Source organism: Esox lucius, chromosome 14 (assembly GCF_011004845.1).
Source record: "Esox lucius isolate fEsoLuc1 chromosome 14, fEsoLuc1.pri, whole genome shotgun sequence".
In the NCBI taxonomy this organism is placed as follows: Eukaryota; Metazoa; Chordata; class Actinopteri; order Esociformes; family Esocidae; genus Esox; species Esox lucius.
Window position 1 is genome coordinate 15509769 of NC_047582.1, and position 16140 is coordinate 15525908.

General features: G+C 46.2%; 1 protein-coding gene across 6 annotated transcripts in view; it reads right to left on the reverse strand.

The window, feature by feature from the left end:
* Nucleotides 1–1874: 1874 nt before the first annotated feature.
* rxraa (retinoid X receptor, alpha a) overlaps nucleotides 1875–16140 on the reverse strand; it is an 82105-nt gene continuing 67839 nt past the window's right edge. For 4 of the 6 annotated variants that reach the window (XM_010893948.5, XM_010893947.5, XM_010893944.4 and 1 more), the window contains 7 exons: nucleotides 15478–15657; nucleotides 13105–13289; nucleotides 8635–8764; nucleotides 7676–7808; nucleotides 6350–6441; nucleotides 3722–3827; nucleotides 1875–3449 (listed from right to left, as the gene is read on the reverse strand). In XM_010893948.5, the coding sequence (XP_010892250.1) occupies nucleotides 3302–3449; nucleotides 3722–3827; nucleotides 6350–6441; nucleotides 7676–7808; nucleotides 8635–8764; nucleotides 13105–13289; nucleotides 15478–15657 (974 nt within the window). In that variant the 3' untranslated portion in view covers nucleotides 1875–3301. The remainder of the gene's footprint in view (nucleotides 3450–3721; nucleotides 3828–6349; nucleotides 6442–7675; nucleotides 7809–8634; nucleotides 8765–13104; nucleotides 13290–15477; nucleotides 15658–16140) is intronic. The other 2 variants (XM_010893946.4, XM_010893945.4) reach the window with 1 other exon arrangement.

The following is a 16140-nucleotide window of genomic DNA, read 5'->3' on the forward strand; positions in this document are numbered from 1 at the left end:
AATTACTTTTGTACAAAAATATATATTTTTTAAAGTCTTTTTTTTCTCCTTAATTTTACTGTCTATGTGACAAAGAAAGCAGTTATCGTGTCATGAGCTCAGTGTTTCCTGATAACATTGTTGAAGTTGCCAAGCAACACGTTGATTTTGGAGCGCTTCATGTCGAGTGTATTCACGGTTTTCAAGGTTTTTATTTGCTATGTTTTAAGGTCCCATTTAGACATACTGCTGTTAGCTGGTGGTGAACCTTCTCTTAGGGCTTTGAGCTGCTGGTATTATGCTGGTTGAATAACTTTTTTTTACTTTTGCTTTTAGAGAAGCCAGGTTAAATGCAAAACAACTGAAATGACATTTGAAAACCACCAAAAAGCAATTGGAATCTGGCCGGGTTCAGAATATTTTCAACTGAAATACTTCTCTCCCTGTTGCTAAAATTGACTGGAAACACTTGCAGAATGGATTCATAGATATTTATAAATATATACACATATACATATAGACAAAATAGAGCTTCATGGTATATAAAGCATGTTTCATTCTAGCAATCATTTTCTGTATCAGTCCAGAGGACCATTCTCTGTCCATTTCCTGCAGGAGAGAGTGAGCTTGCACATCTGCATATGGCTTTTATGTACGTACAGTATAATCCTGGGGTATTAAATCACATTAACCTGTTCAAACTCAGAAAGAGACAGACAAATGATAGCAGGTGTGTATTAGGGGTACATTTAAAACGTTGGACAATCTTGTTTGTAAATAAATTAATAATCAAATGCATATTGTTATTTTTCTGACATTTTTGTTGGGTACCAACAATTTCACCTGCTTGTGTCCAGATGAAGCAATTTCCAGAGAATTACCTTTAATAGTGCTTAATTTGAAATAAAAATGTTAGCCAATGTATTTGTTCTCCGGATAAACCACAGAAATATTTTTAGAATGTAGATTTAGGTTATGGATGTGTCAATCAAACCTGCTGATGTTATTGCTACTTATTCAATCTTTCTGCAAACAAAAACATTGAGGTTTTGTCTGACCAAAGAGGAAAATGAACATTGATATTGTCATGAAAAAGTGCCATTTCTGATTAAATACTTGTACAAAATTCAAGTAATGTTGCAGTGCTGCATCTCCTCCACTAGGGGGAAGTCACAGCTCTCCCATAGCCACCCAGTTCCCTGTCCTCGCTGGTCAAGCCCTTCTATCTCAAACCCAATGATCTAGTCTATTCCTCTCTCTGCCTCTATCTAGTCCGCAATCACAATGTTGGCTGCCAAACTGAGTCCTGAAGCTCTGCTAGAGTACATGAAAACTGAATGCAATCTGCTGTCATACAGGACAGGATTTAGCCACCCATTTATAATAAGAACAAAACTGCACAACGGACAATCTTTGGAAAAACGCTTGATGCATAGTTATGCAGCAGCTGCGGCATAGAAAGAAAAAAAGCGCGTTATGGGCATATAGCAGGTTTATACAAAACGTTCCATATTTAACATTTCAGTTGGACTTGAAATTAGATTGTCCACAGAAGTGCAGGGTGTGGATCCCTCTGAGGGTAAGGGGATGCTGGGCAGTGGAGCAGTAAACAATTTGTCTCTTCACCCGGCCCACATCCTCCAGTCAGACGGGACAGTATGGATCTCAGCCCGGTCTGGCTGCCCCAGAAGTCAGCTCGCAATGGAAGAGCATGGGCTCCACAATACTGAGGTTAAGTGCCGAGAAATGAAAGAACATCTCACAATTGAAGAACTTCTCCCATTACTTTTTCACATTGGGGCTTTCTGCAGGGTTCATGTAGAGAGTTAAAGCAATGAATACAGAGGTAATTGCAAATTGATATTTTGTTATCGTTTTCTCTTTTTCTTTCTTTCTTTTTTTTTTCTTTTCTTTTCTTTTTTTTTTTTTACAAATACCATAACAATACTGTGTGTGGTTGTAATGTCCTATACAGGTCAAAGGCCATTCCGAAGCTAGGTTACACTGTGAGGAACAGCATGCTTGGTTGCTGTGTGGAGGTCGATCATGGTGTAATTCACAGAAGAGGGGAAACAATAGTTCTCAGAAGTTAAGGGACACATGACATAACAGAGGCATGGCATCACGTTGAAAAGCACTTAGTTCGGATCAGTGGACAGTATTTCCCTACTGCAAAGTCCAGTCAAATCAGCAGTCGTCATCTTCATTTTGTGGTTGCCTAAACTCAGACAGTAAACAGGAAGGAAACATTTAGTAGAGGGAGTCCTTGTCTTCCTGTGTCAACCTTCCAGAGCACACAGCAATACAAATTGTCATATACTGTAGCACTTTGTTGAGGGTGAATCTGGATACATACTGCTCCTTAGTCAGTAGAGCAGGACAGCATGAGTAGTGCCCATGAGAAGATTCTCTGTGCAGACAGACGAGCCAAATGAACCCCCCACCCCCCACCCGCCCCACTCTGGTCCTGAGAGGCCACGCTGCAGTAAGACTCTGTCACATTAAAGCTATCTGAGCCTCTAAACACTGGACTGATGTTGCGCCACAGTGTTTCCTCTCTTATATTCACACAGTGCTAATAGAATAAGGAGATGTGAAGAGGTCGAGTTTGGGTTTCGGAGACCTGAGTGGTGTGCCGTTCATCCGCAAAGTCGCGTCTCTGAGTCCTTCTCTCCCAAAACACATACAGTACACCAGGAAACAAACCAGACCGGATTGACCCCATAGGACCAGATGTGACAGGGTCTGGCTGCTCCCCTCTGCAGGCGGCCCAGTCCAACGCAAGTTAGTCGTTAACGTGAGACCGTTCCAATCTGGGTCAGGTACGGACCACGCTGGCCCGAACCCACCCGACAGATCCCACACACGGTCATCCCAATAACTGCCTGCAGAGCCTCCTGTGATGAAACCGACGCTTAAAAACACCTCCCGAAAAACAGATCTGTGTGTCATGCCTGGTCTTCTACGTTGCTGTTTCAGTTCACAAAACAAAGGCTTAATAATCTTCTCCTCTTCTCCTCACGTTTCCAGTCCGTCGTTGTCTCTCAATTCATCTCATGAGTTTTTCTTATATATATTTATATATATTTATATTTATATATCTGTACAATGTATAAAACAGACCCACAGACATTGAACGTGTTTTTGAAACACATCAAAGAGGAAACGGGGGTGCTCTTCACCCCAAGCCTGGCTACTCTAGATTCAATGATGTCACATAATCGGTCTCTCGAGGGGGGAGTGTTTCGCAGGACCACTCTCAGTGTCCAGGATGGTTGAGGGCGAAGGGGGCGAGGGGAACGCGGTGACACCCCGCCTGCAGTTATGTCATTTGGTGTGGCGCCTCTAGCATCTCCATTAGGAAGGTGTCGATGGGTGTGTCCCCGATGAGCTTGAAAAAGAACAGGTGCTCCAGACACTTCAGACCAATTGAGCGCAGGGCTGGCAACCGTAGCAACAGCTTGGCAAACCTAAGACACAAACAAAAACAAAACAAAAAAAGATTTAAGGTGACAGTCGGGAAAGTGTGTTACATGTCCATGTCCAGTCGGTCACTAAGGGCTTGCCCGTCACTTAATGCAACTTCCTGTCATACCGTAAATCCAATAAAGAACACTAACCGAGAGTAAGACATTCTCATCATGCTGAAAACACCACCCACACAAGCACAACGTCCAACTAATCACATTACACGGCAGCACAGTTCAACAGAACGGCAGAGAGATAGAGGGCGTTGGCGTACCGGCCGGGCTGGTCCGGGTATTTCTGTTTGCAGTAGGCCTCCAGAGACGCGTAGACCTTCTCCCTCAGGGCCTCCACCTCGCCTGGGTTCGACAAGCCTTTAGAGTCTGAGCAGAGACACAGAGAAGCGGGTCAGGCAACCGGGAGCGTAAATATGTGGATCTACGAACACCGCAGCAACATGAGCGTCGCGTGTCCATTCAGGTGTGTATTGTGGGTTATGTAACATGCCATTGTGTCTGTGTATTTTACATGCTGTTAAACCACAGTGGCAGGATGGCTGCCCCTAGGCCACAGACCGGTGTGCTCCCATCAGAAGGCTTTAGCGCTAATTAGATCAAATTACGGGAGCTGTTCTACCGGCCTGTGTCTCTTTTACATATACGGGGTGATTCTCTCCTTAACACAGGCTAGATGAGACAACACACGTTAAATAGAGCTGGTGTATCCCTACATTCCGAGGCATCATGCAGCAGTCATTTCCTTCCATAAAACGCTTCACAGCACTGACACAGAGGTGACATTTAATTGTGGATTTGAAGACTTGGTGACCCAAAGATTCAACCAACTTTGATACTCAATATTTTCTTTACCAACTCTCCTGCTGACAATGCATGGGGAAAAAAATGTACTTCGAAAATGGTTTCTCTCATTTTTTCAGTGTAAGAATGAGCTGATAAATAACAATGACAGCTTCATTCATTGACAATGCCATTATCATTCATCTTTACCAATGGTGCCAATTATTCTGGTGGGGAGTGTATATATTGTACCTACAAAAGTTGTGTTTGTCTTTTCCCATACCCCCATCACAATAACATGAAGAAATTACAGCTCTCTCTTTTCATCTTTTTTATTGCAATACATTTTGGAGTCTGATTTCCACTGAGCAAGCGTAGTATTGTTTATTATTTACTATAAAGCCTGAATACTTCAAAACTCTCCTCAGTGTGGGAAAGGACTGAGCCCCTCTAAATCCCAGCATTCCCCCTGTTTGGCCATCTCTGTGAGCTGCTCCTAATTAAGGAAAAGTAGGCTGTGATGTGTTCCAGAGCCAGGGCCGCGGCAAAGTGACTGGGAGTACAGAGGAGCAGTCTGTCCTGGGAGAATGAGGCCCGATGGAGCCCCTGTGGGCCTGTGGCACGCTCCCACACTGCCCTTTGTCTCTGGGGCCATAGCACAGACTCATTAAAGACAGGAGCGCGTCTGGTGCCAGCTGGGCAGGGCTAGTGCAGGCAGTCAGCATGGTAATGAAGTTAACCCTGGCCTGCACCGTAGAGCTAGCAGAGGGCTAGCAGACCCAGAGGGGGCTAGCAGACAACCAGCACCAGGCTACAGGGGCAATGCGGGCAGAATGTTAGGGGCCACATAACTGAAATGCCACGTAAGTGGGCAGGAGAAACTAGGCAGAGAAGGGTTTGGTTGGGAGATGGTGGTGTGTGTAGATCAGATCAGACCTGTTCACATTGTTCGGGAGGTCAAAGGAGCATGAACAGATGTATTAAAGCAGCAGTTATCCAGCAGTTACAGCGTCTGACCAGTAACTGAAAGGTGGCAATGTGAAAAATGTACTTCTGACCCTGTGCAGAAGGCAGCAAACCCTAATTGCAGTTTGTTAGACATGCAGTCATCAAGGTTGTTGCAGTAAATGAGAATGTTCTCTTGGTCTGCGCAACTGGTAAAATAAGGGTCAAATAAAATGGTTCAAAAGGCTCTACTCTCATCAAGACAAACATCACCAGGAGTTTGCAAAATGTCATTGTAACTTAGATTGGAATCACGTTACATGTTCAGGTAAATATTGTTTCTTGGCCAACAAACACAACAGTTGGGTTTGGTTTAAACAGAGGGATGGTCATGCAGAAAACAACCAATTCCACACAGTGAAGTATGGTGGTGGATGTTTGATGCTGTGCGGCTGTTTTTCTACCAAAGGCCCTGGGAACCTGGTTAGGATACATGCCATCACTCTGTCAAGTACCAGGAGATATTCGAACAACATCTGTCTACATCTGCCAGAAAGCCAGAACTGGGTCGTCGTTGGATCTTCCTGGAGGACAACACCCCAAAGCATTTCTCCAAACCGACACAAAAATGTGCCACTGACCACACAATAAAGCTTTTACAATGGCCATCCAAATGGCCTGAACTAAAGCCCATTTAAAACCTGTGAGGTATGGTGAAGAGGACAGTCCACATGTGAGGACCTAGTACTCTGTAGGATCTGGAGAGAAGTGTTCTCAGGTCCGTTGTGTGTACCCCCAATTCATCAAACATTACGGGAGACGACTTAAAGTAGTTAGCTTGGCAAAAGGAGGTTGCACAAAGTACTAAATGCAAAATCTATTTTTTTAAGATATATTTTCAGTTATGCTTTATTTGACAGGAAAGTGGTGAAAGACATAGGAAAGATCCCTCTGAAGGAGAAGCAGTTTGGACTGGAAGCCTTGACGCAGCAGTACATGCATGGAGCTTACACTGGTGGACCACTCTAGGCCAAGAAACTTTTTTTTTCTTTTTCTGTGAAAGTCTTTACAGCAATTATAGGTTGGATTTCTTTCTACTTCTGAGTATGAGTATCAAGCTCATACCTGGACAGAAATTATTTAAAAGGGAGCGTGCGTAATACCTGGGTTAAAGAGGACGATGGCTCGAAGGCAGCCCAGCTCTGTCTTGTCCATCTGCATGTCTCTCATCTTGGACACCAGTTCTGTGAGCACTCTGGACAGAGAGATGAAGACAGTCAGACTATTAGACATCTGACCTCCAGTCTGCAACACTTCTCTGTAGGCTTCATATCATTAAAACCTTCCTTATCCACAGGTCAAACTTAATGTGAACTAAAACAAATATCAATTCTCAACACAACCTCTGGGCTCTGATGCACAGGGGATTCAATCAGTGGAAAATTGTTCAGCCTTGCCTACACCACCTAATTGAAGCTGTTAAGGACATGGATATGAAATCCATGGACGATGTAGCGCAAACACAATAACACACTGTAACAAGAAACACTGAGGCTCCCACTGCCCAGCTTGTGAGATCACTAGGTTCGGGCTGCGTTTTGGTTCGGGAGCGTGACACTTTTCAAACTCCTCTCCCCTCTTTGACAATCCTGTTCTCTCTCTTCCCATCTCTCCATGTCTCTCTCTCTCTTTGAGACGAAAGTCAATTACAGCTCTTAACTCATTCTAATTCAATTTGCCTGTAGGAACAATGATGGGTAGAAAAAAAAAAGAAAAAAAGACACTTGAGTGTTTAAGTTAACCACCCTCTTCATTTGTACGTTGGAGAGGAGCAGATAGAGCTACATTATCAGTGCTCTGCATCTTAATGCTCCCCCAGTTAATGCAGAGATGTAATGTCCTTTGGAAGGAGTGAATCTGCGGTGTGTTAATCACTGAGCAGAGACTCTCAGCTGGGGATAGAGGGGAAGTGAGTGAGGGGGAGGGAGGGAGGGAGGAAAAAAGGTGGGAGGGGGCGAAAGCAAGAGGGAGATGAGCAAATGAGATGGAGAGAGCACAAGCTGTTGCCCTCAAAAGAACACTTCAGTAGGCAACTCAGCATACGCTCACAAGACTGCGGACTGATCCCAGCCTTATCAAGGTCTTCTGGGTACACAGAGAAAGCGTAATTCCTCGGCATTCATCCGTCTATAGAAATTCAGCTTTGGGAAATGAACGACGCCAAGACGGTGTTCAAACATGATTAATAGACATCAAGGCAAACTCTGCTTGGGAATAGTTACACCCCTTCATGGGACCGCAGTCGAAAGAGTGTGATTTAGATCAGGAACACACGCATTGCTGCTCTTTTGTATTCTGTCCGAGCGAGACGGGGCCCTCTGTTGTGAGTCATTCCACTGCTACATGGCAACGTCTAGGTTTTTCGAACCTTTAGCGGTGAAGAAGTAAGAATCGCATGGCAATCAAGAAACCTCTTATGTTATGAGTACCTGTCAAAGATGGCTCCCACTCCAGCACTGTGGGCGCTGTTACGATGAACATGAAGCCCTGTAGCCAGAAGGATCCCATCTTTCACTGCTATCGAACGGTGCGAAAAGGACGCGATGAGGAGCTCGTTCCAGCCTGAGGGAAAAGAGAGGAGGGAGCTAAAGAGTGTTAACCTTCTACAAAGTTGCAGTCACATTCAGCATTCAAACTGCACTGAGTTGACAACAAGGGAAGGGAATGCCAACGTATCAATCTAGTCTGAATAGTCAAACCGGAAAGCACTTTTATGCATAGGCTCTGGGATATTAGTAGCCCATCTCCGACATGCTGTCCATAGAGACAAGCATTTAACAGGGTAAACTGTGCCTGCCATTTCAATGAATGCAACACATTCGACATGCCAAGCAAGGCTACAACACAGAGAGCTCTGTGCCATTTGAGTGACATGGCTCCTTTAACTGTTCTGCCTAGCAACACTCTGCGCTTTTCCCCAGAGTTGAGTTGAGAATGAGAGGGGCTGGGATGCTTTCATCTGTGAGTCAGCAGAACTAAAATGGTTATTTATAGAAGACCTTAGCTGAACGCTGAGAAGAGCAGACCCTCTCAGCTAGCTCCAGTACAGCTCTTTCTCTAAGAAGGTCTAACTCTCTCTCCATCGCTATGGGTAATCGAAAGAATGACAGGGTTAGGAAGAGATGGTTAGAGGGAGTGAGGAATAGGCTTCCTTTGGGTGATTTCGGTAAACTGTTTAATTTTGGAATAGCAAGAAATTCTCAACGTACTGGGAAAAGACCCTGACCAAAAATGACAGCACATATAAATCATTTTTAAATCAGTCATGTTTTGAGATCTGCTGTGCTTGACTTCAGGCAAACAGCCTACAAAACCCATAATGCCGCAGTGACCAGCCTATGGGGGGTTGCTGATGTGGTCTTACATGACCAGGTCGGGACAGACTGACCTGCTCGGAGGAGGATGACCTGGTCATCCAGGGGCAGCTCAGAGAAGTGAGGGATCCTCTTGGCCCACTCCACCAGCGTAAAGAGCTGCTTGTCGGCTGCTTGGCAGATGTTAGTCACAGGGTCGTTGGGCTGTTGAAAGACACATGGGAAGGCTGGTCGTCACCATCACAAATCCAGTCAGCAAAGTAACCCTGAGGTACGCGTGTGAAGATGTGTATCCCGGCGCACGCACTCTATATGTACATGTGTGCTTGCTAAGTGTGTGTGTGTGTGTGCGCTTGCGTGCGTGCATGCGTGTGTGAGTGCGTGTGCGTGTCTTCATGCGTGTTTTCGCTGTGGCAGCTGAGCGTCATGTGGAGCTGTCCTCTTCAGTAGATAAAACTGTCCAGTCAAAGAAGTGAACTACCCTGTCATAGAGGAGCACAGGCATGCTGTGAGCTAAGACCCCCTTTACACACACACACACACACAGGTACATACACCAAGTCTGTGAATGATCCCCTCAAAAAAGCAGGAAGGCAAAACAAACAGTGATTCTGTCCCAGCCTGAGGAGGAAATACCCGCTGAGAAGCTGCAGTAAAAAATGACTTTTTCTAAGCAAGCAGATCCTTCAGGACACTTTCACCCACAGAAGGCCATTTGGAGTGTTCAGACAGAGAGCAAAAAGAGCTCAAACTGACATACAGTCAAGGAACAAGTGTTTGGACATTCAAGTGTCAGTTTATTTCACGAGTGAGTGGGTAAGAAACAAAAATACTTTCATAAAAACTAAAGCTTGTGTCAATGGACTGAGCATTTTTGCTCACTTGGCAGACAAAGTCTGGATAAAAAGGTCAGAATTCACAGTATATTATCCAGGATAAAGAGCTAGCTTCACAGGTTGAAAAGAAAATCAAGTGTGGGTACGCAGAAAGGTAATGTGATTGTATGTTGAATGGAAATGTGATTGAACAAGGGCAAAGAAGGGTTTTTAGGAGACATTTTTAGGAGACATCAAACTAAAGACTCGGACAGATAGGAGGACTGCCACTTCACTGGTATACACCATTCCTGAGTTAAGAAACTATGTTCACCCACCAACTCATCAATAACAAAGACTTACAGTAACTCAGGGTTGGCTGGTGGAGAGGAGAGTGTTACTGGAGATGAATAGTAAAATATTTAACTTCATAGTCTCAGTATGCCTGAGCCAATTCTACAATAACAAAAACCTGGTAAACTTTTCCCCAACTTCTCTCTCTCACCCCAAATCCCACAGATCGATCCTGAAAGCTCAGAGGATTCCAACATCAACTGCAGCTCTCTGGAGAAGATTAGTGAAAGATGAGGGAAACTCATTCCACCTCCTCTTCTTTCCTCTACTTCTGAAGATCAGACCTAAGACTACCCACTCTACCTCCCCCACTCTCCCTCCCCCACTCATCCTCCCTCCCTATAGTCTCAAACTCTCACTGACTACAGAGGATCAGAGACGACCACTTGAAATATGAAACAGTATGAAACAGTTAACCAGACACAAAGCCGACACTGTTTTTAAAACTGAAAGTAGTTTTTGTTTGGGCAGAGAAAAAAAAAAAAGAAGCATCTTATAAATATTTAAGCATCTGATCTCTGTGGGAGACGCTGTTGGACGGCACAGCTCAGCGCGACAGTTTTTCACAGTTTTTATCCTCCAAACACATAAACAAATCCGCTAATTCATTCCAAAGGCAGTCGGAGCCCAAACAAAGCAAAACAAAAGGAGCTGTACTTTGTGTCTCTGCCGAGGCCCCTCGAAAGAATACAACTCCCAGAGTTCTCGTTAAACACGGTGAAGGCTCATGAATGTTGCATGGCTCTCTTAGCCATGTTTACATTGACCTGGTTTCTCGCTGTATACAATGTGAAGATGACAGGAGAGAATAGACAGCACTCTCCTTCTATGATCACACATTACTTCTCCACTCTTACTGTAAGGAGACACCAGTCTGGGAATGTTATGGGAAGTCATTGTCCAAGAGACTACATTGTCTTCCGAGGCCTGGGAGAATGACCGTTACATTACCTGGGAGTTTTGTGTTGGCTGCGAGTATGGAAAAGGCCAAGAGAAAACTCCGTAACCTTTCAGTGGCTCTAGCTGCCCGGGAGACAAACTGTTATATTCCTTCACTCTGGAGGACGGTGGTCCTGCTGATTGCTGTCTGAAAAAAGTATCGAGCAGCAGGAGGAGAGAGGGAGGAGGGCGACGAAACCGTCCCACGAGGAAAATAGGGAGTGATAGTGTTTGGGCTCATGAGAGCTGCTTTGAGGACTCATCTTAACGCCTGACGCAAACAAGAGTGTTTTTGGTTCAAGACAGAATGTAAGGCTTTGGTCTGCATTATTCACAGCAGATATCCATTCCATCCCAGTCTCTCCTCTCACACAAATGCCTGGCTTGCACACCATCCTATGAAATTTTTATCACTCGTGGAGGGGAGAGACGGGAGATTGGCTTTTTAATTTTTCATAATCTGCTTAAACCGCACTACAGTTGCGTGACAACAAAGAAAAAATTGGTAATCAATAGACCATTCCATAATCCAAAATTCCTACTAAATTGTGAGTTGGGAGTGAAGTCCTTGTGACGGCTCTAAAATTGAAAAGGAGTATATAGAGACATCACCCAAAAGTCCTCTGAATAACATTAGTATGCCTCTCTGTTTTGACTGACAACAGAGCCAGAGAGAGGGAGAGAATTACACAAGTTGACAGATTCAAGCAGCACACAAGGTTGGATAACACAGACTGAAAGAAAGGGAGCGATTCAGAGCGGGATAGGGGAAGACAGACAGACGCAGTACGGAAAGAATCCCCAGCATGGCAGCGGGATAGCGTGTTGGCCCCCTCCAGCCCCTCCCTCCTTGAAGAGAAGGCTCTGGCTAGTCTGACTGGAGGCATGTTACTAACGCCTGTTTAACTCCTGTTCTAGGTCACCATGAGATAAACACACTTTATTCAGCTTGGCCAAACCCTGGCCATTAGACAGTGGCTGGGACAATTTATGTGTACTCAGTGGCCCTGGAACAGGGAGTCATTAACACATGCTGCCCTGGCTCCCACAGAGTGTCCCCCCATGGGGTGGTCCTGAGGGGGTCCTAAACACCGGGACTGGCTGCTGATGGCACACCTAGCCTCTTCACCAGTCTTTAATCAACTTTCACATTGTTTCCAGCCTCCGTTGAAATGTCAGTGCAGCTAGAAGCGATGGGTCCCTCAGCAGTTGTCTATAGCCAGGGCATTTACATGTTTTATTTATTGCCTTGAATCGTGGCGAGATGAAAGAAGGAGTCCAGAAAAACCTTCATTAAGACATTAACCGGAAGCCAAGTGACAGAAAAATATACATTCCTCTATAAGTTTCTGCCTCCGAGAAGAGTTGCCATGGCCAGGCACAGCCCACACACACACACACACACACACACACACACACACACACAGAGTGCTTTAATGTGCCAAAGAGCTGCCAGTCACGCCCCAGTGGCCCCCCTCTCCACTTTCCTCTCCCCCCCTCTCTCCTTCTTAATGTCAACGCTCATCACATACGTTTCCATCTGCCCCAAAATAGCTCCCATTTACTCACATAGCAGCTTTCAGAGCTCTACCTTCACATCACAGGACATCTCCCCCAGAGCAGACAAGCCCCAGAAGATGCCCACCCCCCCCCTCCCTCCCTCCCTCCCTCCCTCCCTCCCTCCCACCGAGCCTTCATCCTTTCCCCCTCCCCCACAGCTGCTCTGTGCCTGTACTTCCAGCATTGATTCCGGAGCGACCCAGAGGTCAGTGGCTGCTGTGAGGAACGGTCTGACTGCAGTGTGATCCCCAGAAAGTCTACAGAGGAGAAGCGGGCAGAGCGTCCCGTCGCTGAGGCGGGCGGCTGTGTGGCATGTCGCTAAGCAGGACGCATCAGTGGACTAGTGCACGCTAAGTCACGTGACGCACAAGGAGCGTACAGCACAGAACGCCGACGCCGGGAGGAACAGGCGCAGCTACGTTGCCGGCAGCACGCCGATGAACCCCGTGTAACTCCCGACCTGAGAGGATGTCAGCTGCAACATCTCCTCCTCGTTCGCCGCAGTGTAATCCTGTCAGAGAAGGGCTCGTCGGAGATGTTCTGAAAGTCTGTTCATTCCTTTTCCTCATGCTGGCTAATCGAGCGAGACGTGGGTGCGCAGAGAGAATAATGTAGGCGATCAGATTGCAGCATAGTTGAACTCTAATTGTGTGGCAAGTTGCCGTGATAAGCCTGATTACATGTTATTAATGTCAATTAGTGCAAAGACAGAGGTTACAGACGGAGACATAGCGGAACCGGTTTCATGACAGAAAGGGCCAATGTACGTGCGGGTCTGTACTTTGTGCACATTTTGGGATGTGTGTGCTGGTTTGTTTGTACATGTGTGTACGGCTCAGGACAGAGTACAGGGTATGGTACATTACAGTGACTCACCGAGTTGGACGGCACGCCCAGATTGGTCTCGATGTAGGTCTCGGTCTTGGGCTCCACGGCGAGCTCCGCCTCCAGGATCTTCTCCACGGGCATGTCTTCGTTGACACTGCTGGTGGACTCCACCTCGTTCTCATTGCGTTCTTTGGCCCGCTGGCGCTCCTCCTGGACGGCTGCGTGTAACAAAACTGGTTCCGGTCACTACTGCTGCTGAGGTGTTGTCTAGTGCGTCTGCCGATCTGTGTCTGTGATTGACCGTGTGTGTCTGTGATTGACCGTGTGTGTCTGTGATTGACCGTGTGTGTCTGTGTCTGTGAGTGCCTCTGTGAGACTATGTGCACCCAGGTTGTGTTGTTTGTACATATATGGTCATAGTGTGCATTTCATTACATTTCATGCCCTGACATGGATACAGAAGTAAACACCAGAAGACGGGAGTCCCCACAATACCAGGAGACATGAAGAGATGTGACACCACATAGTCTACAGTGTATACATAACATATCTGGAGCCTCTCGTGTGGAGTCTAATGTCACACAGCTGGCTCCCTATGTGAAGCACAATAACAATAAGCTCCTTTCATGGCCATCATATGCAGACACATTCAGAATGTAGTCCTCCTCTTGACCACGGACACCAGGAAAGACAGACTGGAATACACACCCACCCGCACACCAATGGGGACTTTTGTCTAATATAATGTTGTTTTATTCTATACAGTAAATAGCAGACTCACAAAGTCTCAGGGTAAAGCAGGGCCTTGTTGGATCTGCTGTGTGCCTGGCTTGGCGGGGAGACACAGGAAGTGGTTTGTGTGCTGAGCAGACAACGAGGCTCAACGTGGCCGGGGCAGTCAAAACCGCACCTTCACCCTCAGAGGTTCTTGGAGAAAGGCAATGTGTGTGCGTGCGTTTTTAATGTGCGTGTGTGTTCGTGTGTTTGTATGCGTGTCTGCGTGTCCAGAGAAGACTATAACGGGAGGAGGTTGCTACGTGCTGCCTTTGGGGTTTCTCCCTATCTACGCCCCCTTCTAGATTCCCCAATAAACATAAAGTCTCCTCCACACACATCCACACATAAACACAGACCCACGCAAATGATTCTCTCTATTCTTCCTTTTCGCTACTTCTTTTTTAAGTGCTTTATCCTAGGGGTTCGGGGAAGGGGAGAACAGGGAGACGAGGAGGAAGGGGGACGAGGGGCCCCGTTTTAGAGGAACCGCTGTCTGACGGTAGGGGTCGGCCCAGGGGTAGAATAGTTGTGCTGGAGTCAGAGAGAGGTGAGGAGGGCTGAAATCATGTTAGCTTTATTTTCCTCCTTTCCCTGACTGGGAGAGCATAAATTCATTTAATCCATTTTTTTTCCTGCGGATTCGCTCAGCCTTTTAGACCACCGCTGCCTTGTTCTCCCTCAGCCTCGGGGTAGCGGCAGCGCAGAGTGAGGTGAAAGGCAGTAAATGATAATATCCTTGAACGGAGGTTCAGCCCCATGATCATATAAATAAGAGTGAATGGGGGAAGGGGTGGTGCACGTTGCGGTCAAGACAAATTGGCCCGGGAAATAAAAGCTCTGAATGTGCTTATCCCAGTGGCTGATTCTCACTGCTCAATGGGGCTGATCATCTGTACACAAAGCTAAGGGATACTTTTCTGTTTATGCTGGTCCAGGAGCAGTTTTCTGTTGTCATTGCCTGGGGTAGTGGTTAACGTCCAGAATAGAGAAAGCTGATTGTAGTGTACTCAAAATATTTCAGATTACAGAACAACTGGTTTCCCACAGTGTGTCTTTAAAGAAAAGTAAAATAAGGTAGTTAAAATAGTTTTCTGGACCAAAATCTCCTGTGAGTGAATGATGGGCCGTTCTGCTGTTATGATGGAGAGAGCCAATGTGTCATTCACTCTGCTTTACAGGAAGTGTGAACAAGTGTGCTAAGAGTGCTAACGTCCTCCTCTCTTATGAGGTGCTAAAGCTACTTATCTTCCATTTAGACATACACATGCTCCCTACCTCTCACTCTCTCTCCCCCTGTCTCTCACTCCCTTCTCCTACACATCACCCCTCGCTTGTGGAAAATCACAAATTCCTGTTAATAATAGGTCTGCCTATGAATGCTACCAATCACTTAAACATTCCCAACTTAAAGCTTGCCAGTGACAGAGTCCTGAAATTTTAGGGCCTGTGAGGAAGTCAGTGATTCTACGATGGCATCTCAACCTCTGACCTCGACACACTTCAAGTTGCCCCCACGAAAATCCGAACAATTCAAACTGACAGGATTTGGCCTGAAGGACGGAGGGGTGAAACATAGAAAGACAGACAGAGAGCCAGACCGACAGAGGATAAGCAAGCCTTTATCCTCAACGTCATGTGCTGTACCTTCTCTCTTCATGCCACAGGCCAGACACTTCTGGTAGCGGCAGTACTGGCAGCGGTTCCTCTGGCGCTTGTCGATCAGACAGTCTTTGTTGTCCCGGCAGGTGTATGTCAGGTCCTTCCGCACCGTCCTCTTGAAGAATCCCTTGCAGCCCTCACAGCTGTATACTCCGTAGTGTTTACCTGTGGACAGACAGAACGCTCCTTCACCCTGTTTCTCTCTGTAAAGGCCTTTAAGACAGACAAACACACACCCACACACACATACAAACAGACACACACACATAAACAACCACACAGACTGACAGACATAGCTTCAGTTTTTTGGGGCGATAATAAAGGAAACATGACGACATACCGTCTGGCCAACAGAAGGTGAAAGAGGGGTGAACATGTTGCCTATTAGTGTAAGTTATGTGCTGTCCAGATCTAGAGCAGAGTTGTCCCTGACATTAACCACATGGTCTCTGCTATCAGGGAAAGTTGAGTAACAGTCACTTCCTCTCTCAGCACAAACCACAACCACTTTCCTTCCTTGACAAACCACGTCCTAAACCGTCAGTGTGATACAGAGTGCGCGTGACACGTGTGTCTGTGTGGACTCACGTGAATGGAATGGACGCCTCAGTCGTGTGTATGTGTGTTTGTCATCTTCGGGGCACCTAC